The sequence below is a fragment of the Lolium rigidum genome, chromosome 6, assembly GCF_022539505.1.
Source record: "Lolium rigidum isolate FL_2022 chromosome 6, APGP_CSIRO_Lrig_0.1, whole genome shotgun sequence".
NCBI classification, from domain to species: Eukaryota; Viridiplantae; Streptophyta; class Magnoliopsida; order Poales; family Poaceae; genus Lolium; species Lolium rigidum.
In genome coordinates, this window is record NC_061513.1 from 130,701,278 (window position 1) to 130,724,988 (window position 23,711).

Consider the following 23,711-nt stretch of genomic DNA (forward strand, 5'->3'; position numbering starts at 1 on the left):
AAGAATATCACCGATTCAAACCACCACCGTATCCATCCCAGAGCAGCAACACAAGCAAAGAGGGAGGAGAATGGCGATCGCCGTTAGTGGGCAATGGACGCGGCTGCGCACGCTCGGCTGCGGTTCGTCGGGAGCCGTGGTGTCGCTGGCGGCCGACGGCGCGTCGGGAGAGCTGTTCGCGGTCAAGTCCGCCGCCACGGCAGACGCGGTGCCGCTGAGCCGCGAGCACGGGATAATGACCGGGCTCTGCTCGCCTGACGTCGTGCGCTGCATCGGCGGCGGCCACCGCGACGGCTCGTACCACCTCTTCCTCGAGTTCGCCCCCGGCGGCTCGCTCGCCGACGAGGTCGCCAGGAACGGGGGCAGCCTCGAAGAGAGCGCCATCCGCACCTACGCGGCCGACGTCCTGCGCGGGCTGGCGTATGTCCACGGGATGTCGCTCGTGCACGGGGACATCAAGTCAAGGAATATAGTGATCGGCGCCGACGGGCGCGCAAAGATCGCGGATTTCGGATGCGCGAGGACGGCGGGTTCTGATCGGCCGATCGGGGGCACGCCAGCGTTCATGGCGCCGGAGGTGGCCCGGGGGGAGGAGCAGGGCCCAGCTGCTGACGTGTGGGCTCTCGGCTGCACGGTCCTCGAGATGGCCACCGGGCGCGCACCGTGGAGCGACGTCGACAACGTCCTCGCCGCCGTCCACAGGATAGGCTACACGGACGCCGTGCCGGAGGTGCCGGCGTGGCTGTCGCCCGAGGCGAAGAGCTTCCTCGCCGCGTGCTTCGCGAGAAACGCCCGTGACCGGGGCACGGCGGCGGAGCTCTTGGAACATCCGTTCCTGGCATTGCAAGAAGGAGATGCCAAGGCCGGGCGGTGGGTATCGCCCAAGAGCACGCTGGACGCCGCATTCTGGGAATCGGAATCCGACGAGGAAGCCGACGAGGAGGAGGAGATTTCGGTGAACGCGTCCGAGAGGATCAAGTCATTGGCGTGCTCCGTCTCGGCCTTGCCGGATTTGGACTCCGACGAAGGCTGGATCGAGGTGCTCGGCGGCGAGCGGTGCGACGAGGCTCGCGATTCGCCGGCAACCAAGGAGCCGGCTGATGTGGCGAGCACAGCGCCAGGCAAAGCGATCAAGTCCGCGGCGGTGCCAGCTGAAGGCGTAGCTGTCGTCGGTGGCCTTTCGAGTGATGAACAAATGGATGCAGAGGACCAGCCGCCTTTCGGTGGAGATATCCTGGCGGATGATCGTTCCACTGATCGTCAGAACAAAGTCTGTTCGAACTCAGACAGAGATATACCATGTAATCGAATCCATGCAATGGAAAAGTTTTGTTTCCCACGTATTTCGGTGTTCCGTTCTGAAAGTTTCTCCTTCGTTCCTCCTCTGTTCCGGACCCGTTCTGACAAGTATGTTCTCATTGAATTTCTACTCGTGTTTGGAGAAAAAACACCACGTTCGCTTTTACAGCTCCGTTCAATCGCAAAGAAGATCAAATATTATTTACATAAAAACAGGGCACCGAAAATCAGCTTTATAGCATCTGCTTTTGTGTTTTAATGCACGAGCACACGTTTCCACAAGATATAAAATATGGCCTCAACTATTTTCAAAAACCTAAACGAATTTACATAAGTTTCGACACATGGTTTGACACTTAGGTAGATTTTAATTTCCAAAATTTCAATTAATAGTTATTTGGACAGTTGGGTTTCAATTCGATTTTGACACTACGGAGTCTTCGACACTTAGTTCAACACTAGATGGACACTAATACGACACTACATAGGCCTCGACACCGATACTACTGTCGAGGGTGCTCCTCGGCAATGCCCTTCGATAGGGGCTTAGAGTTGATGGAATCTTGCAAGCTGACACGAGACATCGGTTCACAGACAAGCGGGGAGAGCGATTTACCCAGGTTCGGGGCCCTCGATGAGGTAAAACCCTTACGTCCTGCCTGTCTGTTCTTGATTATGATGATAATGGGTTACAATGGGGTGCCGAATAGTTCGGCTGAGATCTCGTCGAGATAGCTAAGTGCTAGGGTAACCTAGGTCTAAGCTTCTGTTGGCTAAAATCGCTAAGATTGATTGTGTCCCTCGATAGCCCCTCTCCTGGCCTTTATATAGGAGGCCAGGTCTCGAGAGGTCTAATCGAGTACGACTAGGTTTACAGTAGATCTATCTCTAAACTTTCCTTGTTCGGCTCCTTCCGTGTCTTGCACTTCAAAGAACCTTCCGCCGCACCGTCTTAGTGGCCCATCTTACCATCGAGTACCTTCATGGGCTTCCAGCTGGGTCGTATAGGGTAGAGCAAAACTGGTTACCCGAAGGGTAATGCCCACGTCAGTAGCCCCCGAGTGTCTAGCCGAACATAGTTCGGGTAGAGACTGAAGCATGTCTTCTTCCGACGTCTTTCTCTTTGATCATTCTTGCTTTCCTTCTGTCTGCACCATTTTCTTCTATCAGGTGCGCGTCAGCGCTCCCGATGGGAGTAGCCCCCGAGTCTAGGTACGGATGCTTGCAATCCGTGCGTAGACTCAAGTTGTACCACCCGAACGTTTTCCTTTGTCGAGGGTTTTCCTACGAGCCTTTGCAGGTCATCCGACATATTTTCCTTATGCAAGGGATAATAAGTAACGTGCCCAACTTTTGCTGGTTAACTGCCGATGATAAAACAACGTTACCCTACACACAATCAAGTCCCCGGGCATGATCCTGGAGTATGAAAAAAGTTCTGTCGGGTGCGCTTCGAGCGCTCCCGATGGGAGTAGCCCCCGAGTCTGGGCACGGGCGCTTGCGTCCGGGTGCAGACTTGATTCAAGTTTTTCCTTCGAGCCCTCATTCTGTCGGGTGCGCGTCCAGCGCTCCCGATGGGAGTAGCCCCCGAGTCTAAGTGCAGATGCTTTGCAATCTGTGCATAGACTCAAATTGAGCATCCGATAGCTTTTTATTCCTTCGTATGCAATTATTCCACATGACGTCATTAATGACGTTTTGCTGACACCTCGATTCTGACTGATAAGATGCGACCCGCCGGCCCTTTTTTCGAGCAATTCCTGCTCCTCTTACACAGTTACCGAGGCGCCTCCTCGATTTCTGCAACCATTAACTGAAGAAAAGGTCCACTAACAGTGCGGGGCTTTCCTCAAATCTTTCAAAGGATAAAAATCTCTAATCTTCTCCTTTACTCGTCACAACATCCCTTCGTCGTTCTTCCTCTTTCTCCTTTCGCAACTGCTGCGCCGCCACCACTGCTTTCCAGTTTTTCCCAGATCTCGCGATGGTGAAAAAGAAGAACCCTAGCGCCGCCGCTAGTTCCACGAGCGGTGGTGCCGCCGCCAGATCCTCATCGATTCCTTCGAAGGAGGGTGCCCCAAGCGTTCCTCCCCCAGCTCCGGCGCCGCCGGCGCCACCAAGCTCAGTGGCTAGGCCTGGAGATTGGATAGCATCAACCGTCACCAAGCGTGATGAGAAAAGATCACGGAGCCTGGGATTGATCTCCTCCGACGAGGGGAATGTGATCTTTCCAGGTGCGGTTTCTCGGTCTAATCCCCCTGCTGGCTTTACCGTGATGTTCTTGTCGTTCTTATACCGGGGCCTTTCGCTTCCCGCTCATGAATTCCTCCTCCATCTCTTTCGGACTTACGAGATCCAATTATGGCAACTTACTCCCAACTCCATCCTCCACGTTGCTGTGTTTATCACCCTTTGCGAGGCGTTTCTGGGCATTGAGCCTCATTTTGGGTTGTGGAAAAAGATCTTCTATGTGAAGAGATACAGCAGTAGTAATGGTTCCTTTGTCACCGGAGGAGTAGGATTTGTAGCCCGTTCGTATGTCAACTACTTCAATTTCCCAATGAGAGAATCCGTGCAAGGGTGGAGATTGAAGTGGTTTTACGTCAAGGATTCCTTGTCACCCGAATCCCAGCTTCCTTGCTTTGTCGATGTCCTTGAAGCCAAGCCAAAGAATTCCTGGAAGAATATTCTCTCTCCCGACGAAAAAGTAGCAGCCGATGAATTATTTGCCAAATTTCTTCGGATCAAGGAAGCCGATGGCCAAACCATGGTCGGCACAGAGGTGGCAGCGGTGTTCCTGAAGCGTCGAGTCCAATCAGTCATGGCCAGAGTTCACCCGATGTGGTCGTATTCAGGCCCAAAGGATGAGACCAGGATTAATGCTGCCGAACTGTCGGAAAAGGAACTACTCGATGAAGTCCGTCGCCTCACTTTCTTTAGCCAAGAGGACTTGATTCCATTGACATCTTCTTACACTCCTTTCGATACCGAACATCCACCGCCAGAGGTAACTTTCCCCTTTCAAATTCTTATTATGCTACTCTTGCTTAATCAACATAAGTACCATCGTTCTCATTTATTTTTCTTTGACAGGTCGCCATAGCCTTTGGAGACTCACACGACTCACCAAACGACATTTCTGAGGGGAGAGGCTCCTCAGTACCCATTGACTTTCAAACTGTCGATCATATAAGCCCAGAAAGCGATTACAATGATCCGATAGATTCAGAAACTGCCCACACAAATCTCCCTCCTACAGCCGATGGCGCTTGCGACACAGAGGGATCAGTGCGTGATGATGACGCTGATCGTGATGCCTTTGTTAATGCAGCTGTGGAGGAGGCCAGGGCTCCGCCCGCGAAGAGATCGATCGGTGGCTTTGCTGACGAGGACGATCTTCTCGACATGTAAATAACCTTCTTCTTCTTTACTATATTTTGTCCTCTTGTTCCTCGCATTCTCTACATAACTTCTGTCGACCGTTCCTCTTTTTTGTAGTGACGAAGGTTTCATCGAGCCTCCGTCTAAATAATCCAAGTCCGATGTTGTTCCGCCGGCCATTGCAGCTTCCGAAGCTTCGGCTCCTAAGGCAGCTCCCACAGCCCAGGCGTCGACTGCTTCCTCCCTTTCCAAGGGGAAAGGCGTTCCTGTCGCCACCATGGTTCCTTCTTCGGTAAGCCCTTTTTGAACACAGCGTGAGTCTCTTGGAATATGCCTTGCCTAATGATTGTTTGTAAAACATCCTTTTTCCCTTAAGGATCTGCGTGGTGTGATATCTTCTTTGGAGGTCTTTGCCTCTCAATTTACCTCTCTAAAGGCGGACGACGTTCGACTGCAGGAGGAAGTTAAATCTTCCTCTTCAAAGTTGGACGGCGCCATTAAAAAGGCTGCCACAGCTCGCCAGGAGGTCGACTCCCTGAAAGAGGAGCTGAGCAAACTGAAGGAGAGGCTGAAGGAGGAGGAAGCTCGGGCAGCTGAAAAGGATGAGCTCCTTCGTCAATCTGCTTTGGCTCTGCTTGGTAAGCCCTTTTCGTATATCTCTGTTGATTATTACTCTTATGGATTCGTTTCTTCATCAATGATCTTTTCCGATTCGATTTCTTGCAGAAACCGCCAGCATCCCTCGCCGTTGCCTTGGACAAAGTTCCGAGCAACTCTCCGGCAAATGGTGTGTCGATGGCTCTCGCCTCCCACCAGCTTACCCAGGAGCTTCTTGAAAAGGGAAAGGGTGCCCTGGCGCGGATGCACTCGATGATTTTTCCCAAGATCAAGCAGGAGAAGAATCTGGGGCAGCTGATTGATGCCTTCGCGGTTGACACCAAGGAGGTTATCGAGGTATTCAAGCGTACTTCGCGTACCTATGGTGCCCTCCTTGCCTTCCAACTTATGATGGGTTACAGCTTTAAGGCTGACATCGAAGAAATGACTAAGGAGCTGCCGAAAGAGCAAGATGGGCGATTTGTTGACTTAAGCGCCTTTAAAACGTCTGCCCTCATCTGTGCTCGTCAGCTCCTTGGACTAGTCTCGTCAGGGAAGACATCGGCTGGACCTAGTTTGTCAAATCAGACCCAGGCCCCTTGATCTTTGTAACAAACTTATTCTTCGAGCTGATGCGAAACATCATTCTTGTTGCAAAACTTTATGTTTGTAATGAACTTCGCGCTGGCAATGTTGCTGGCACACCTTTATCATAATATTTTCACTTGCACTTCTCCCAATAGTAGTTTCTTGCACCTCTCCCGATGGGAGTTTACGTTGGGTGTTCAATTTGACCGTATCCGACATCCTTTTTAACGCTGTTTCCTGCAGGTTTTTCCGGTGCCCTCATTTGTCGACGACTCTTCGGGTGTTCTTCCCGAAGGTGATCGGATCCAGCGAATGAAGGATCAGATCACCCAGATGGAAAAGGACCTGCGCAGCACTTACGCCTTAGCTGCTATTGTTAATAAGAAGAGCGAAATTGCAGCCGACGTGGAGCGGTACGCTCTTACTGAGCTGCATAAAGCTACCGAGAGTTTGAACTGTGAGTTTCTTGATCCCCACGCCCTTTTGTCAACAACGCCTTATCTGATCCTTCATGTCATTTCCTTTGCCAGTCATAGCTCTGAACCGTGCTGAAGAGAACAAGCGGATTCACGAGCGTGTGCGTGCATTAACCCAGCTATCCTCAGCCGAAGAGATTTTCTAGCGGGAGCACTCGGCTTCGGCTGTCGCGCAATTTCAGGATCGGGTTCAGCAGGTCCACCACTTTTTCGACAAGTGCTACAAGGCTATGAGGGTAGTTTGGAAGACGATGTTTCCTTTGAACTCAGTTCCCCCCACGCTCCTGGCTTTGATGTCTGAGTTTGGTAATGCTAAGAAGATCCGAGACTTGGTGCATGCACAAGTTTTTGCAGGGGCCAAGTTTACACTTGCCCTTGTACTCGCCCGTTATCCCTCAGCAAGTTTGCTGTCGATTGCCAACGCAACTGGAGACTTGGAGGCGCTGTATCCGAAGGTATTGTTGCCTGCCAATATAGTTGTCGACAGACTTGAAGAGGACTCAAAGGTACCTGAAGAAAGAGGAACTCCGCAAGGGTGATTTCAGGGATTAAGGTTTGTTTTGTAAAATAGGTAATTTTGGCTACTTTATCCAAGCGTTTGGATTATGTAATGAAGCCCCTTTGTTCGGTAGATACATGCATATGTACTTTTACCGTGCTAATGCCGTTGGCAAGTTTTGACTGAGCGAATCTGAGTTGCTCGTTTAAATGTATGTGTATTGGTTGGTTAGCAAATCATTTGAGTGATCAGCTCGCGTTGCAGGTTTTGCTAAACCTGTTGTATGCGTAACTTTGCTTTCAACCGATGTATGTTTCGGCAGTCACTCCCGAATATTTCGGGTGTAATGATGCTGCCGATGAGCCCGTTGTTCATTGATATTTCCATAAGTAAAATATCGAACGTGGGTTGTATTTATATGTATTTCCGAACTCTTGCTATTTACGGCACTCGTAGAGGCATCTATAGCAAGGAGAAAGGTTAATGTTTTTTAGCACTCGTAGAGGCTTTTCTTTTGGAGCACGATCTTCTGCCTTGTACTATGTTTGCATAGTGATGCGGCTTAGTCGTTTTGAGTTACTGCAAAGCTTTAGCAAAGAATCGAAGCTTGAAATCTTATTGATAAGGTAAGCATGAGACTAGAGGGCGAAAAAGGAAAGCCCTGTTTAGAATAAAAGAGAAAAAAATTAAATGCTGATAAATTGCTTAAGCAAGGAAGGGGTTCTTCTCTTCTTCTGGCTTCTTCACCACGTTAGTGGTTGCTACAGCGTTGTTGGTTTCACCAGGGATTTGGGTAGTGGTTGGCAGCGTCTTGCTGTCTCCTATGCCTTCTGTGCCGTTAACTGCCGGACCTTTTGCTGCCGAGGCTTTTGCTGCCGAAGCTTCTGCTGCCGAAGCTTCGGCTGTCAGAGCTTTAAGGACAGGAGCCGCTGGCTTCTTCTTGGTTTCTCTGATATCTTTTTCCTCCTTGATTTCACGTAATGACAACTTGGGTAAAGGGTCGACGATTTCTTGCTGTGACCCGAACTTCGCAGCAATCCTCTGAAAGTCGCGATCACAATTGTCCGAGCGTGAAAAACTTCCATAGACTGTGATGTTTGTCCCGTTGTTCCCAGGCATTTTCAGCTTGAGGTATGCATAGTGCGGCACAGCCATGAACTTGGCATAAGCTGGTCTCCCGAGTATAGCGTGATACTGTGACTCCCAGTTCACTACTTCAAACTCGATCTTTTCCTTCCTGAAATTGTCGGCTTTGCCGAAGACGACATTCAGGTAAACTTTGCCAAGAGAGTAGCCCGGTGCGGTTGGAAGGATCCCATGGAAGCAAGTGTCTGTTTCTTCTAGCATCCTCATGGTGATCCCCATACTTCTGATTGTGTCGACGAATATCAGGTTTAACCCGCTTCCACCATCCATGAAGACTTTGCTCATCTTGAACTCCCCAATTTGTGCTTCGACTACTAAGGCAGCGTGTCCTGGTTTTGGTATGGTCATCGGGTGATCTGCTCGACTGAACGTAATGTTCTGAGAGAACCACTCGACATACTCAGGGATGTTTGCCATGATGGTTTCTGCCAAGTTGATCTCTCGGGTGAGCTTCTTCATCTCTCTCTTCGAGACACCTGTCCTATGGATCATACTCATCTGCCCACGTGGTGGTGGAAACGCCTCGTTGGGTTGATGAGGTTGAGCCTGCTGGACTTGATGTTGCGGCGGAGGTGGGGGTGGCGGTGGTAGCTGTTGCTGACCTGACTGCTGGATGAGTTTGTGCATGTCAAGGAACTGTCGACAGTCCCTGAGCAGGTGACTCGACTTCGTTTTGCCGTCCTTGGAATCGACATACGAGTGTAGGTAACAGGGGGCGTTGATCTGCTCAGCGTAGGGTAATTCGGGAGTCCTCTGCTGCCGTGGTTTATAGTTGCCACGGTTCCCAGAATTGTTCCGATTACCGTCCTGTCGATCGTCCTTTCTCTCGTCGTATCGATCGTCCTGTCGATCGTCCTTTCTCTCGTTGTATCGATCATAGTTGCGGTTCTTCCTTCTCTTGTGACGATCCCTTCGGCCACCAGAGTCGTGCTTCGGCTGGTCATTGTCTTCGTCGTCACTGCGCTGTCGTGGCCTTCGTACATTGTCCTCACCATCAGCCCAACTATTGGCGATTTCCATTAACTTGGTTATGGTTTTGGCTTTTTGCGTCCGAGTTCTTCTATGTAGCTCTCCCGCCGGACGCCATCGCTGAAAGCGTCGATTGCTCTGTCGACAGATACGTCTTCAGCAGCGTTCAGGAGTTTGGTGAATCTCCCGATGTATGAGCGCATCGACTCCTTCTGCTTTTGCTAGCAACTCCGTAATTCTTCAATCCCGACGGGTCTCTTGTACGTTGCTTGGAAATTGGCAACGAAGGCATCTACTAGGTCGTCCCATGATTTAATGGAACCTTTCGGCAGCCCCCTTAGCCAGGCTCGCGCTGAGTCCTTCAGGTAGAGCTGCAAGCATTGCATTGCTGCTATCTGGTTTCCCTTGTGCAGGATTACAGTCTGCAGGTAGTCGTCTATCCAAGATCTTGGTTCCTGCTGCCCATCGTATTTTGCAGCGTCGGTAGGGGTAGGCTTGAACTTTTTGGGCGGCATCGTCTCGCGGATTTTGTAACTTAAACAGTCGGCTCGCCTGAGCTCGCCGTCGTACTCCTGATCCTCATCCGAAGAGTCGCTATCGTTGTCCTTTCTAGCGGCGCGTCGTCGCCTTGCTTTGTCGATTTTGTTTTGGGTGATTTCATCCCGAGCATCTCTCGCATGATGTTTTGAACCACTAACTTGTACCGTGGTCTTTTCCTTTTGCGGGACTAGGTTGTTCCCTAATATCGCGAGACTCTCCAGGGCACCTCGATGAGCTTGAGCCATGGAACCTTCGGGGCGCTGGTTAATGAGGTATGCGGCGAGGTTGGCCGTTGCTCCTGCAACGGTTTTCGGCCGTGGCATGCCCGCGGTATCCATAGTCATAAATGATTTAGTCAGGTTCGACGTTATCTCTCTATCATCATATTCCGAAAGCCTGGATAGTCTCGACCGGTGCTTGCCTGTTCCCTGAGTGTTTCGGGAGGCACTCCCTTGTGAGCCCCTTCGCCGTTCACTGGATCGATCTGCCGCAGATAGGCGTCTCTCGAGGGTGGCCTGCTCTTTCGACAGGTGCTCCCGGTTTTTCTCTAGTATAGAGCGATAAGCATTAAGGGTTCCGACCGAAGTTCCTGCGGGGAGCGGTGTGTTGTTGAGTACTGCCGCCCTGGCTGCTGCCCACTCCTCATCCGCGATGGTGTAGTCGCTATCGCGGTGGCTGGCGCTGTTTTCAAAACTTGCCCTTCTACTGGAACGGGGAGTATGGTCCCCATCTCCTATGCGCCTTGTGTTTCCCGTGTTATTGGCGACATAAACCTGATGGTGTGCCATTCTTCGGGTGGTTGATACGTCCAATTTGCATCACTATTTTATATCATAATTTGCTGTTATTCATTGATATATTTCATATTTGGATACAATACTTATGTTATTTCATCTATTTTGCATGTTTCATCATTATTGGAGGATCGAGAAAGCACCGTCAGAACGCAATATTTCGGAAGATCAACTGTGGAAGGAAATTATACCAAAAATCCTATTTTTCCAGATGACGAAGGAAGCCAGAAGGGGGAGCTGAGAAGGCCCAAGGTGGGGCCAGACCACAGGCCGGCGCGGCCCATGGCCTGGTTGCGCCACCTTGTGGTGTGGGTGCCCCACAGCCCCTTTCGCCTCCTTTTCTTCGCGAAACCCTTCGTCCCGAAGACCTAAGCCACAGAGGGTACCTCACGAAGAGTTACAGCCGCCTCTGCGGGGCGGAGAACACCAGAGAGAAAAGAGCTCTCCGGCGGGCTGAGATCCGCCGGGGAAATTCCCTCCCGGAGGGGGAAATCGACGCCATTGTCACCGTCATCGAGCTGGACATCATCTCCATCACCATCATCATCATCTCCACCATCATCACCGCCGTCTCCACCGCTGGACGCCGTCACCGCCGTAGCAATTTGGGTTTGATCTTGATTGTTTGATAGGGAAAACTCTCCCGGTATCGATTTCTACTTGTTGTTGATGCTATTGAGTGAAACCATTGAACCAAGTTTATGTTCAGATTGTTATTCATCATCATATCACCTCTGATCATGTTCCATATGATGTCTCGTGAGTAGTTCGTTTAGTTCTTGAGGACATGGGTGAAGTCTAACTGTTAGTAGTGAACTATGGTTGAGTAATATTCAATGCTATGATATTTAAGTTGTGGTGTTATTCTTCTAGTGGTGTCATGTGAACGTCGACTACATGACACTTCACCTTTATGGGCCTAGGGGAATGCATCTTGTACTCGTTTGCCAATTGCGGGGTTGCCGGAGTGACGAAACCTAAACCCCCGTTGGTATATCGATGCAGGAGGGATAGCAGGATCTCAGAGTTTAAGGCTGTGGTTAGATTTATTCTTAATTACTTTCTTGTAGTTGCGGATGCTTGCAAGGGGTATAATCACAAGTATGTATTAGTCCTAGGAAGGGCGGTACATTAGCATAGGTTCACCCACACAACACTTATCATAACAATGAAGATTATTTAGCCATATGTAGCGAAAGCACTAGACTAAAATCCCGTGTGTCCTCGAGAACGTTTGGTCATTATAAGTAAACAACCCGGCTTGTCCTTTGTGCTAAAAAGGATTGGGCCACTCGCTGCAATTGTTACTCTCGCACTTTACTTACTCGTACTTTATTCAACTGTTACATCAAAACCCTCCGAATACTTGTCTGTGAGCATTTACAGGGAATCCTTCATCGAAACTGCTTGTCAACACCTTCTGCTCCTCGTTGGGATCGACATTCTTACTTATCGAAAATACTACGATACACCCCTATACTTGTGGGTCATCAAGACTATTTTCTGGCGCCGTTGCCGGGGAGTGAAGCGCTATTGGTAAGTGGAATTGGTAAGGAAAACCTTTACTGTTTGTGCTGATTTTATTTCTCGCTCGCTGCTATAAGTCATTATGGAGAGATCTTCTCTTCAATTTCTATTTGGGAAATCTACTACTACTGCAATGGTAGTGGATGAGACGCCAGGTGAGGAAGTGATACCATATAAAATACCTATGAAAATTATTGAACGTGTTATGGATAACCGCTATGAAGGGGATGGAACTGTCCACCCTGGAGATCATTTATTGTTCTTACATGAATTATGCGGTTTATTCAAGTGTGCAGGTATTGCTATGGATGAAGTGAGGAAGAAACTATTCTCTATATCACTGTCTGGTAAGGCGGCGCATTGGTATAAATTACTGGATAATGGGGATTCTCTTGAATGGAATGATATTGTGCCCCGGTTTTATTCTAAGTTCTATCCTCCAAGTGAAATTCACAAGGATCGGAATCACATATATATTTTTTGGCCTCATGATGGAGAGAGTATTGCCCAAGCTTGGGGGGGATTGAAGTCTTTAATGCTCAAATGCCCCATTCATGAGCTTCCTGGTAATGTTATTATTGATAATTTCTATGCAAGACTTTCTTTTCAAGACAAGACCTTGCTGGATACTTCTTGTTCCGGATCATTTACACGCAACAAAGAAGAGTTTAAAAGGGACCTTCTTGATCGGATCCAAGAAAATACCGAAGGTTGGGAGAACGACAAGGATAGAGAATCGGGTATAATTTATGATTATAAATGCATTGAAGCTTTTATGGATACCGATAAATTTCGTAATATGAGTGCTACATATGTTCTTGATTCTCAAGTTGCTCGCAAATCTTTATAAAGCTTTTGCCTCTCATTATGAATTGCCAAAGAAGAATTTTGATAAGTATCATGAACCGTATAAAGATAAAATTGATTCATCTATTAATAAATGCGTTGTAGTTGAAACTGCCGATCATGTTATTCCCGAAGCTTATATTGAAAAAACCCCTTTCCTCGCTAAAATGAAGGAGTACTCTGTTATAAATAGTGCGGTTCATAAAAGTGAAAAGAAACCTATAGGACCCGAAGAACAAATAAAAGTTGAACTCGCTTGTTGCAATAGTTAAAGATCTTGTGACTCGAAAATTTGGAGGAAGGTCATATTATTTTCTCGTGAAGATGCTTCTAATATTGTTTCACATCCTAATAAACCCAAACAAGTTAGTGTTCCTATGCTATCTCGTTAGAATTGGTGATCATTGCTATTATGGTTTATGTGATATTGGTGCAAGTGTTAGTGCTATTCCTTATGAGCTTTACACGGAGATTATGCACGAAATTGATTCTTGTGAACTTGAAGATATTGATGTGGTTATTCAGCTGGCTAATAGAGAAACTATTTCTCCAATTGGTATTGTTCGAGATGTGGAAGTTCTATGTGGTAAGATTAAATATCCTGCTGACTTTTTGGTACTTGGTTCTGCTGCTAGTGATTATTGTCCTATTATTTTTGGTAGACCTTTTCTAAATACTTGTGGAGCTATTATAGATTGCAAGAAAGAGAAAATTTTGACTAAATTTGTCTGGTGAATCTTATGAGTTTAACTTCTCTAAATTTACCAAAACTCCTTATAAAGCTGATTTGCCTAGTGATGATTTTAAAATGGAACAGTGTGCATCTATTGTTCTTGTTCCTAATAATCCTTTGCAGCAACATTTGGAGGATAGCGAGAGTGAAGTTTTTAGGAAAGAAAGAGATGAGCTTGAGGAAATTTTTCTTCGCCAACCTATTCTTAAGCATGATTTACCGGTGGAAGATCTGGGTACAACACCGCCACCAAAGGAAGATCCTGTCTTTGATTTAAAGCCTTTGCCTGATAATCTTAAATATGCTCATATTGATGATAAGAAAATATATCCTGTTATTATTAGTTCTAAGCTTACAGAGTTTGAAGAAGAAAGGTTATTGGAAATATTGAAGAAACACCGAGGAGCTATTGGCTACACTCTTGATGATTTGAAGGGGATTTCTCCTTCTATTTGCCAACATGCTATTAATATGGAAGATGATGCAAAGCTCGTTGTTGAACATCGGCGTCGTCTAATTCCGAAGATGAAGGAAGTGGTAAGGAATGAGGTATTAAGACTTCTTGAAGCTGGTATTATATATCCTATTGCCGATAGTAGATGGGTTAGTCCTGTGCATTGCGTTCCCAAGAAAGGAGGAATGATCGTTGTGCCTAATGATAATGATGAGCTCATCCCTCAAAGAGTAGTTGTAGGGTATAGAATGTGCATTGATTTTCAAAAAGTTAATAAAGTTACTAAGAAAGATCATTACCCTTTACCATTTATTGATCAAATGCTAGAAAGATTGTCTAAAAATACTCATTTTTGCTTTCTTGATGGTTATTCTGGGTTTTCACAAATTGCTGTTAAAACTAAAGATCAAGAGAAAACCACTTTTACTTGTCCCTATGGAACTTATGCTTATAGACGTATGCCTTTTGGTTTATGTAATGCTCCTGCTACTTTTCAAAGATGCATGTCTGCTATTTTTCATGGTTTTTGCGAGAGTATTGTAGAGGTATTCATGGATGATTTTTCCGTCTATGGGAATTCTTTTGATAGTTGCTTGCGAAACCTTGATAAAGTTTTGCAGAGATGTGAAGAAACTAACCTTGTTCTTAATTGGGATAAATGCCACTTTATGGTTAATGAAGGAATTGTATTGGGACATAAAATTTCTGAGAGAGGTATTGAAGTTGATAGAGCTAAAGTTGAAGCAATTGAGAAGATGCCCTATCCGAGGGATGTTCAAGGTATTCGTAGTGTTCTTGGTCATGCTGGGTTTTATAGGAGATTTATTAAAGATTTCTCCAAGATTTCAAAGCCTCTTACTAATCTTCTTCAAAAAGATGTACCTTTTGTTTTTGATGATGATTGTAAGGAAGCTTTTGAAACTCTAAAGAAAGCCTTAACAACTGCTCCTGTAGTTGAACCTCCTGATTGGAATTTGCCTTTTGAAATTATGTGTGATGCTAGTGATTTTGCTGTAGGCGCTATTCTTGGATAGCGGGTAAATAAAAAACTGAATGTTATTCATTATGCTAGTAAAACTCTTGATGCTGCTCAAAGAAATTATGCTACAACTGAAAAAGAATTATTAGCTGTAGTCTTTGCTTGTGATAAATTTAGATCTTATATTGTTGATTCAAAAGTTACGATTCATACTGATCATGCTGCAATTAGATACCTTATGACAAAGAAAGATGCTAAAGCCGAGGCTTATTAGATGGGTACTTCTTTTGCAAGAATTCGATTTACATATTGTAGATAGGAAAGGTGCTGATAATCCGGTTGCTGATAATTTGTCTAGATTGGAAAATATTGCTTATGATCCTGTTCCCGTTAATGATAGTTTTCCAAATGAACAATTGGTTGTAATAAAGGTGAGCTCGTGAGACAGTCCTTGGTATGCTGATTATGCTAACTTTATTGTTTCCAAGTACTTGCCTCCAACCTTTTCAGCTCAGCAAAGGAGGAAATTCTTTTATGACTTGAGGCATTATTTTTGGGATGACCCACACTTATATAAAGAAGGAGTGGATGGTATTATGCGAAGATGTGTTCCCGAATATGAACAACAAGAGATATTGAGTAAATGTCATGGTAGTGCTTATGGAGGACATCACGCCGGAGAAAGAACCGCGCAAAAGGTTCTACAATCAGGTTTTTATTGGCCAACTCTCTTCAAGGATGCGAGAAAGTTTATTTTATCTTGTGATGAATGCCAAAGGGTTGGTAATATCTCCGGACGTAATGAAATGCCTATGAATTATACTCTTGTTATTGAACCATTTGATTGTTGGGGATTTGACTTCATGGGACCTTTTCCGTCTTCGGAAGGTAACACTCATATACTTGTTGCTCGTTGATTATGTTACTAAATGGGTGGAAGCCATACCTACAAAAAGTGCTTGATGGTGAGACCTCTTTAAGAATGCTTTTAGATATTATTTTTCCTAGATTTGGAGTTCCTAGATATATTATGACCGATGGAGGTTCTCATTTTATTCATGGAGGTTTTAGAAAAACTCTTGCTAGGTATGGTATTAATCATAGAATTGCTTCCGCTTATCATCCTCAAACTAGTGTGCAAGTAGAATTATCAAATAGAGAGATTAAATCTATCTTGCAAAAGACTGTTAATAAAACTAGAAAGAATTGGGCTAGTAAATTGAAGGATGCACTATGGGCTTATAGAACTGCTTATAAAAATCCCATGGGAATGTCACCTTATAAAATGGTTTACGGAAAAGCTTGTCATTTACCTTTAGAACTAGAGCACAAAGCTTATTGGGCAGTTAGAGAATTAAATAAAGATCCTAAACTTGCCGGTGATAAGAGGTTGTTGCAATTAAGTTCTCTAGATGAATGGAGAAGTGAAGCTTATGAAAATGCTAAACTCTTTAAAGAGAAAGTTAAAAAATGGCATGACAGGAGGATTATCAAAAGAGAATTTAATATTGGGGATAAAGTCCTATTGTATCGGTCTCGTCTCGGATTCTTTGCGGGAAATTACTCTCGAAATGGGAAGGACCATATGTTGTCGAGGAGGTGTATCGTTCAGGAGCAATCAAAATTAGCTCTCTCCAAGGCAATGCCACGCAAGTGGTGAATGGACAAAGACTCAAGCATTATATCTCAGGTGATTCCTATAATGTTGATGTTGATATTATTCGAGTGGAAACACCGGAGGCTTTCATCAAAGGGCAAATTGACAGTCCGCCAGAACTCGACTTTGAATAGGTAACAGTACTGGTAATGAAAAGTACGCAATTTACTTTCCGAACAATATTTTTGCTGTTTTTGGAAAATATGAAAAATTACGAGATCGAAACGGAGTGGAAAAGACGCACGAGGGCGTGCCACCATAGGCCGGCGCGGCCCGACTCCGGGCCCGCGCCGACCTATGGTCCGGCCGCCTCGTCGCCCCTTTCCGACTCTGGTTCGATCCGGTACTTTCCTTTTGTCGTGAAAATTTTTGCTATATAATCCCCCGGACCCCCGGAGGCCCGTATATCGTTTTCTCGACGTGTTTTGTTTCGAGTCGTTTCGCCTGGATTTGCTTCGGATCTAGAGCCATCATGTCTTCGTCGGAAACTCCGAAGGACAGCTCCTGCAAGGATGTTGGCAACTTGTACATGGAGGAGCTGAGGATGCACCCCAAGGAGTTGCTGCTCGTTGAAGGAGAACTGCAGATCAAGGATGTCCAGGGTCCTAAAGGAGAAGGAAGCTTGGAAGACAGGATGGAGAAGCTAGAACAAGAGGTTTTCAAATACAAGAAGATGGCTGAGCGTGAGGTGGATATCTTCCACAGGATTGTGTCTGAACTCATTGCTGAACATGAGAAGGAAACTGCAAAGCTTTGGGGCGACATCCTCTCACTTCACGACACCACCAACAAGCTCCAAGCACAACTCTATGACGTTCGAATCGAACCGTGAGTATGAAAACAGGTTTAAATACATAATGCCGTGCTTGCTAGTTTCAGGATTCCCGAGACCAAGATGTCGTTTCTTGATGGAGAGCCTCTTCCTTGGAAGTTTGATGATGGGAGTTCATCACCACCATCTCCGCAGGAGTAACTCATCATCGGTATTGGCATCCCCTTGGTTTGTCCCAAGCTTGGGGGAGTGCCGCGGTATCACATCATCACTACATTTTACTTTTTATTGTCAAGTAGTGTCATATCATGAGTAGGGAAGTTATCATATAAGATGGGTTGCAGTTTGGAAGTATCTCTCCTTTAGTTGGTTATCTATGTATCCCTTGGTGTGAGTTATCGTTATGGAATATTAATAAGAAGTCTTATCATTTACATATTGCACATCTTATTTTAGTTTGCAATCTCTATTATATGATTTATCTTGTCATTAGTATTGGTATCACTTTGGGAGCATTGAATAAATCTATTTGGTTTTGGCAAACTTAGCATTGGTCAATAGCAACAACACTTTGAGGTTTAAGTAGAAAAGAGAAATACATGTAGTTGTTTCATTGTCTTTCTTTCTTGTTAGCTCATAGCTTATTATTCTGAAGTTAAAATTGTTTGTGCTTACAAGGAAGATGCATGATTGTTTCTATCACATGTATATTTGTTTGTTTCCCTCAACTCTTATGCTTGCTAATTAACCTTGCTAGCCAAAAACCTATACTGAGAGGGAATACTTCTCGTGCATCCAAATCTTAACCCAAACCTATATCATTTGTGTCCACCATACCTACCTACTACATGGTATTTTCTGCCATTCCAAGTAAATACTTCATGTGCTACCTTTAAACAATTCAAAACTTGTTATCTCTTATTTGTGTCAATGTTTCATAGCTCATGAGGAAGTATGTGGTGTTTTATCTTTCAATCTTGTTGGGCAACTTTCACCAATGGACTAGTGGCTTCATCCGCTTATCCAATAATTTTGCAAAAAGAGCTGGCAATGGGATTCCCAGTCCCAAATTAATTAAACTAAATAGACACTCCTCCATGGTATGTGATTGATGAACGGCACCCGAAGGATTCGGTTAGCCATGGCTTGTGTAAGCAAAGGTTGGGGGGAGTGTCATCATCATAATAAAACTAAAATAAAAAGGCACTCCTTCATGGTATGAGATTGTTGGCAGGCACCCGAGGATTCGGTTAGCCATGGTTTGTGAAAGAAAGGTTGGAAGGAGTGCCACATAAAATTTAAATAATATGGGAGCCGCTCTTTGAAGGTTGTCTGGCAAGGGGGTTAGAGTACCCGCTACCAGTCGTTGACAACAACAGACACCTCTCAAAATGTTACTTTTATTCTCTTTATATGATTTCAAAACTGAAAAAGCTCTAGCACATGATTTAATCCCTGCTTCCCTCTGCGAAGGGCCTGCCTTTTACTTTATGTTGAGTCAGTAAACCTATTTCCCTCCATCTCAAGCAAGCATTTGAGTAGTTGTGATCAAACCATTATATTGTGATTTGCTTTATCATGTCTTTTACTTTTCCTTGTTTAGTTCAAGTTTTATCTGAATGAATATAGCTTTGCAAGTTATCAATGATCATGAGGAGACCATTATGATTGAGTATGCAAGTTGTGCCTTATAAACTTTAACATGAGAGCGCTGCTCAATGACATAAATATAATCTGTTAATTGTTCTCTGACCAAGAACGAAGTTTGCCATCACCAACTATGATTTCTTATGCACCTTTATTTGTGATTACCTTATACTTGTTTCAAGTTGAGTTATATGAGAAAGTTGTTTACTATAATGTCTTGTGTGAATGAATATGATGCTTTTTGTCCGTATTTTATTTATCGACTCTTCACTCCATAAACATGTGGTCCTGTTTACCGAGTTCAGTTTCGCTTGGGGACAAGCGAAGTCTAAGCTTGGGGGGAGTTGATACGTCCAATTTGCATCACTATTTTATATCATAATTTGCTGTTATTCATTGATATATTTCATATTTGGATACAATACTTATGTTATTTCATCTATTTTGCATGTTTCATCATTATTGGAGGATCAAGCACCGGAGCCAGATTCTGCTAGAAAAAGCACCATCAGAACGCAATATTTCGGAAGATCAACTCGTGGAAGGAAATTATACCAAAAATCCTATTTTTCCGGATGACGAAGGAAGCCGAAGGGGAGCCGAGAAGGCCCAAGGTGGGGCCGGACCACGGGCCGGCGCGGCCCATGGCCTGGCCGCGCCACCTTGTGGTGTGGGGGCCCCACAGCCCCTTTCGCCTCCTTTTCTTCGCGAAACCCTTCGTCCCGAAGACCTAAGCCACAGATGGTACCTCACGAAGAGTTACAGCCGCCTCTGCGGGGCGGAGAACACCAGAGAGAAAAGAGCTCTCCGGCGGGCTGAGATCCGCCGGGGAAATTCCCTCCCGGAGGGGGAAATCGACGCCATCGTCACCGTCATCGAGCTGGACATCATCTCCATCACCATCATCATCATCTCCACCATCATCACCGCCGTCTCCACCGCTGGACACCGTCACCGCCGTAGCAATTTGGGTTTGATCTTGATTGTTTGATAGGGGAAACTCTCCCGGTATCGATTTCTACTTGTTGTTGATGCTATTGAGTGAAACCATTGAACCAAGTTTATGTTCAGATTGTTATTCATCATCATATCACCTCTGATCATGTTCCATATGATGTCTCGTGAGTAGTTCGTTTAGTTCTTGAGGACATGGGTGAAGTCTAACTCGTTAGTAGTGAACTATGGTTGAGTAATATTCAATGCTATGATATTTAAGTTGTGGTGTTATTCTTCTAGTGGTGTCATGTGAACGTCGACTACATGACACTTCACCTTTATGGGCCTAGGGGAATGCATCTTGTACTCGTTTGCCAATTGCGGGGTTGCCGGAGTGACAGAAACCTAAACCCCCGTTGGTATATCGATGCAGGAGGGATAGCAGGATCTCAGAGTTTAAGGCTGTGGTTAGATTTATTCTTAATTACTTTCTTGTAGTTGCGGATGCTTGCAAGGGGTATAATCACAAGTATGTATTAGTCCTAGGAAGGGCGGTACATTAGCATAGGTTCACCCACACAACACTTATCATAACAATGAAGATTATTTAGCCATATGTAGCGAAAGCACTAGACTAAAATCCCGTGTGTCCTCGAGAACGTTTGGTCATTATAAGTAAACAACCCGGCTTGTCCTTTGTGCTAAAAAGGATTGGGCCACTCGCTGCAATTGTTACTCTCGCACTTTACTTACTCGTACTTTATTCAACTGTTACATCAAAACCCCCGAATACTTGTCTGTGAGCATTTACAGGGAATCCTTCATCGAAACTGCTTGTCAACACCTTCTGCTCCTCGTTGGGATCGACATTCTTACTTATCGAAAATACTACGATACACCCCCTATACTTGTGGGTCATCAGTGGTTCCCTGGATGATGCTATCGATACTGTCCTCTCCCGATGAATACTGGGCATTGCAGATGAACGGTGTGTCGCTCGATCCCAGCCTGTGCCTAGTGTCGCAGTTCAGGCAGTAATACGAGGTTAATTCCGAAGACGTGGGGTCGTCGGATCCTACCGACATGGAAGACGCGGAGCGTGGAGTCGAAGGCTGGGGCGAACACGTCGATCCTGTCAGACCAGCCGATAGGTCGAGTGATGATGACTCGTTTGGACTCGTCGATCCGGAGATGGGCGATTCCAGCAATCGAAGGATTCCTTCCGCGTTGACGTTGTAGTGGACGCTGCCGAAGGTCATCTCCATGTTTCCTTGTAGATCTGAGAAGTTTGAACGGGAAGAATCGCTGTGCGGAGTAAATTCGTAGGAGCCGAATTGAATCGGGCTCCCCAGGATTGGCGACGATGGTGTCGATGAAGTTGCTGATGAAGCCACCGGTGCCATGATTAGATCTGCCGATAACCGATCTTGTGCCGACAGGGTTCCCACAGACGGCGCCAATTGTCGAGGGTGCTCCTCGGCAATGCCCTCCGATAGGGGCTTAGGGTTGATGGAATCCTGCAAGCTGACACGAGACATCGGTTCACAGACAAGCGGGGAGAGCGATTTACCCAGGTTCGGGGCCCTCGATGAGGTAAAATCCTTACGTCCCGCCCGTCCGTTCTTGATTATGATGATAATGGGTTACAATGGGGTGCCGAATAGTTCGGCTGAGATCTCGTCGAGATAGCTAAGTGCTAGGGTAACCTAGGTCTAAGCTTCTGTTGGCTAAAATCGCTAAGATTGATTGTGTCCCTCGATAGCCCCTCTCCTGGCCTTTATATAGGAGGCCAGGTCTCGAGAGGTCTAATCGAGTACGACTAGGTTTACAGTAGATCTATCTCTAAACTTTCCTTGTTCGGCTCCTTCCGTGTCTTGCACTTCAAAGAACCTTCCGCCGCACCGTCTTAGTGCCCCATCTTGCCATCGAGTACCTTCATGGGCCTCCAGCTGGGTCGTATAGGGTAGAGCAACACTGGTTACCCGAAGGGTAATGCCCACGTCAACTACCCTCGACTACAATACTACGCACCGCCGTTCACCCGCACGTTCTCGTGTGCCACCATCCGATTCTCTAGATCGAGGAACTCGGCCTCTTGCAGGCTCTCCACCTGCGGGAAGTTATGCGGGAAGTTAAGCCTGTTGTGCGGGCGGCGAGCTCGGACGACTAGAAAGTCTCCGGCCACTATTGCTTCATGTCATGGGTTATTTCCGCGGCCCGACGCCCGGACTGTCGTAGCTGCATGCATGGGAAGTTAACTTTATTTTTTTTTTGCCTTCAATCCTCTAAAATATGTTTCAAATTAATTAATTTAACTTTGTCTATATACACATTTATGTACACTAAAACTTAGGGCACGTAGCAAAATTTAGGACTTTTTTTTTTTTGAATCCTCTTCTCATCATATAAGCACGCCGTAAAGAGGAGAGGATGCACGATGACAGCGTCACTTGGCTGTGAAACCACGGCAGAGGAAAGAAAACCCAGCAAACGACGGTTTCCTTGTCCAGAGAAACCAGAGATTGGAGGAGGATGCGTGCGGTTTATTCCGTTACAAACAATTCCAAGCCAGGTGGACTCGACGTCGGCTCCTCGGCCAGGAAACAGGCCACGAAGAGGGTTCCATCCCGGGCCGGGTCGACACGGTCGGCGTCGGCGTCAGCCTGCACCATCTTAATAATTGATTAATCACGCGGCAAGAACGAAGCCTCCATCCTGTGTGGGAAAGCCAGTGACGGCGCGGGCCTAGTGAGAGGAAGAAAAATGAGGCCGTACCTGCCCTCCCTTTCTTCACGATAGGGGTCGAGGATATATGCGGGCGGTGAGCGCCGCCCCGGCCGGGGCCCAACCGGCCAGGCAAGGCGCCGTCCCTGGCGGTGAGGTCATATGCGCTGACGCAGGGCATGGATCATCGGTTCCATCACGCCGCACTGTTTCTTCCTCAGCGGTGCTCCGCCCCGCCTACACTACACCTGCGGTGGTCACTGCTTGTACGGCCGGCCGACTGGCGGCGGCGCTGCCGTGCCGTCCTTCCGTGATTGTCCGCCGGTCACGTACCGGTTCCACAAGCCATGCGTGTCGACCGACCAGGACGCCGCACAGGGCCTGTACCAAAGTTCGTCTGAGATTCGTCTGAACGCGTGGATTGAGAGCAGCCGCGCGCCGGCCGGTCAGCACGCACCGTCCACGAAAACATGTCCATCTTTCGGGAGCGCGCTGGACACTGCAGACGAGCGGGCGGCATCTGATTGGGCCACAGGGGATAAGGACTAGCGAGAGCATCCTATGGAATTCACGGGGAAATGACATTTGGATTTCAGAAAATTGCTGATATTTTTTTTCGAAATGGGGATCAAAGCCCCAACCTCTACATCAATTAATGCACACATCTATTTTATTCAATAATATCAAAGTTTAAAACTATTACAGCTTAAGGATCACATAATGTGGACATAACGATTAACCAGCGAAAAAATAGAAACTTATATCGTCTATGCATCTTGTATCCTTTTAGAAAGCCGCCAGCCACCCTGGTTGTAAATATCCCAAGTAACCATTTCCAGTCGGATACATCCAGAATCTATATGCGCTCGTTGCGCCACTAGTAGAAGATAGGATCACTCGTGGATCCAATGTGTAACCCATACGGATAACCTGTAGATAATGAGCATTCGTACTCCTGTTAAAAACAATATTATTACGACAGTTCCAAATAGCCCACATCAAAGCACAAATACATGTTCGGATATGTTCTTTAGATGCTTTATGAGCCCCATCCAACCAATTTTCAAACATATTTGTGACATTGGTTGGTGGGGGAACATTAAAAGTGAATTGAATAGTTCTCCAAATGAGCCTAGCGAAGGGACAA

General features: G+C 46.3%; 1 protein-coding gene across 1 annotated transcript; it reads left to right on the forward strand.

Annotated features, from left to right (window-relative positions):
- On the forward strand, positions 1-23,113 carry LOC124663295 (mitogen-activated protein kinase kinase kinase 18-like). The gene is made up of 2 exons (XM_047201018.1): positions 1-1,407; positions 22,741-23,113. Exons 1-2 carry the CDS (start codon positions 71-73, stop codon positions 23,111-23,113), a joined length of 1,710 nt encoding a protein of 569 aa, XP_047056974.1. The 5' UTR covers positions 1-70.
- Positions 23,114-23,711: the final 598 nt, after the last annotated feature.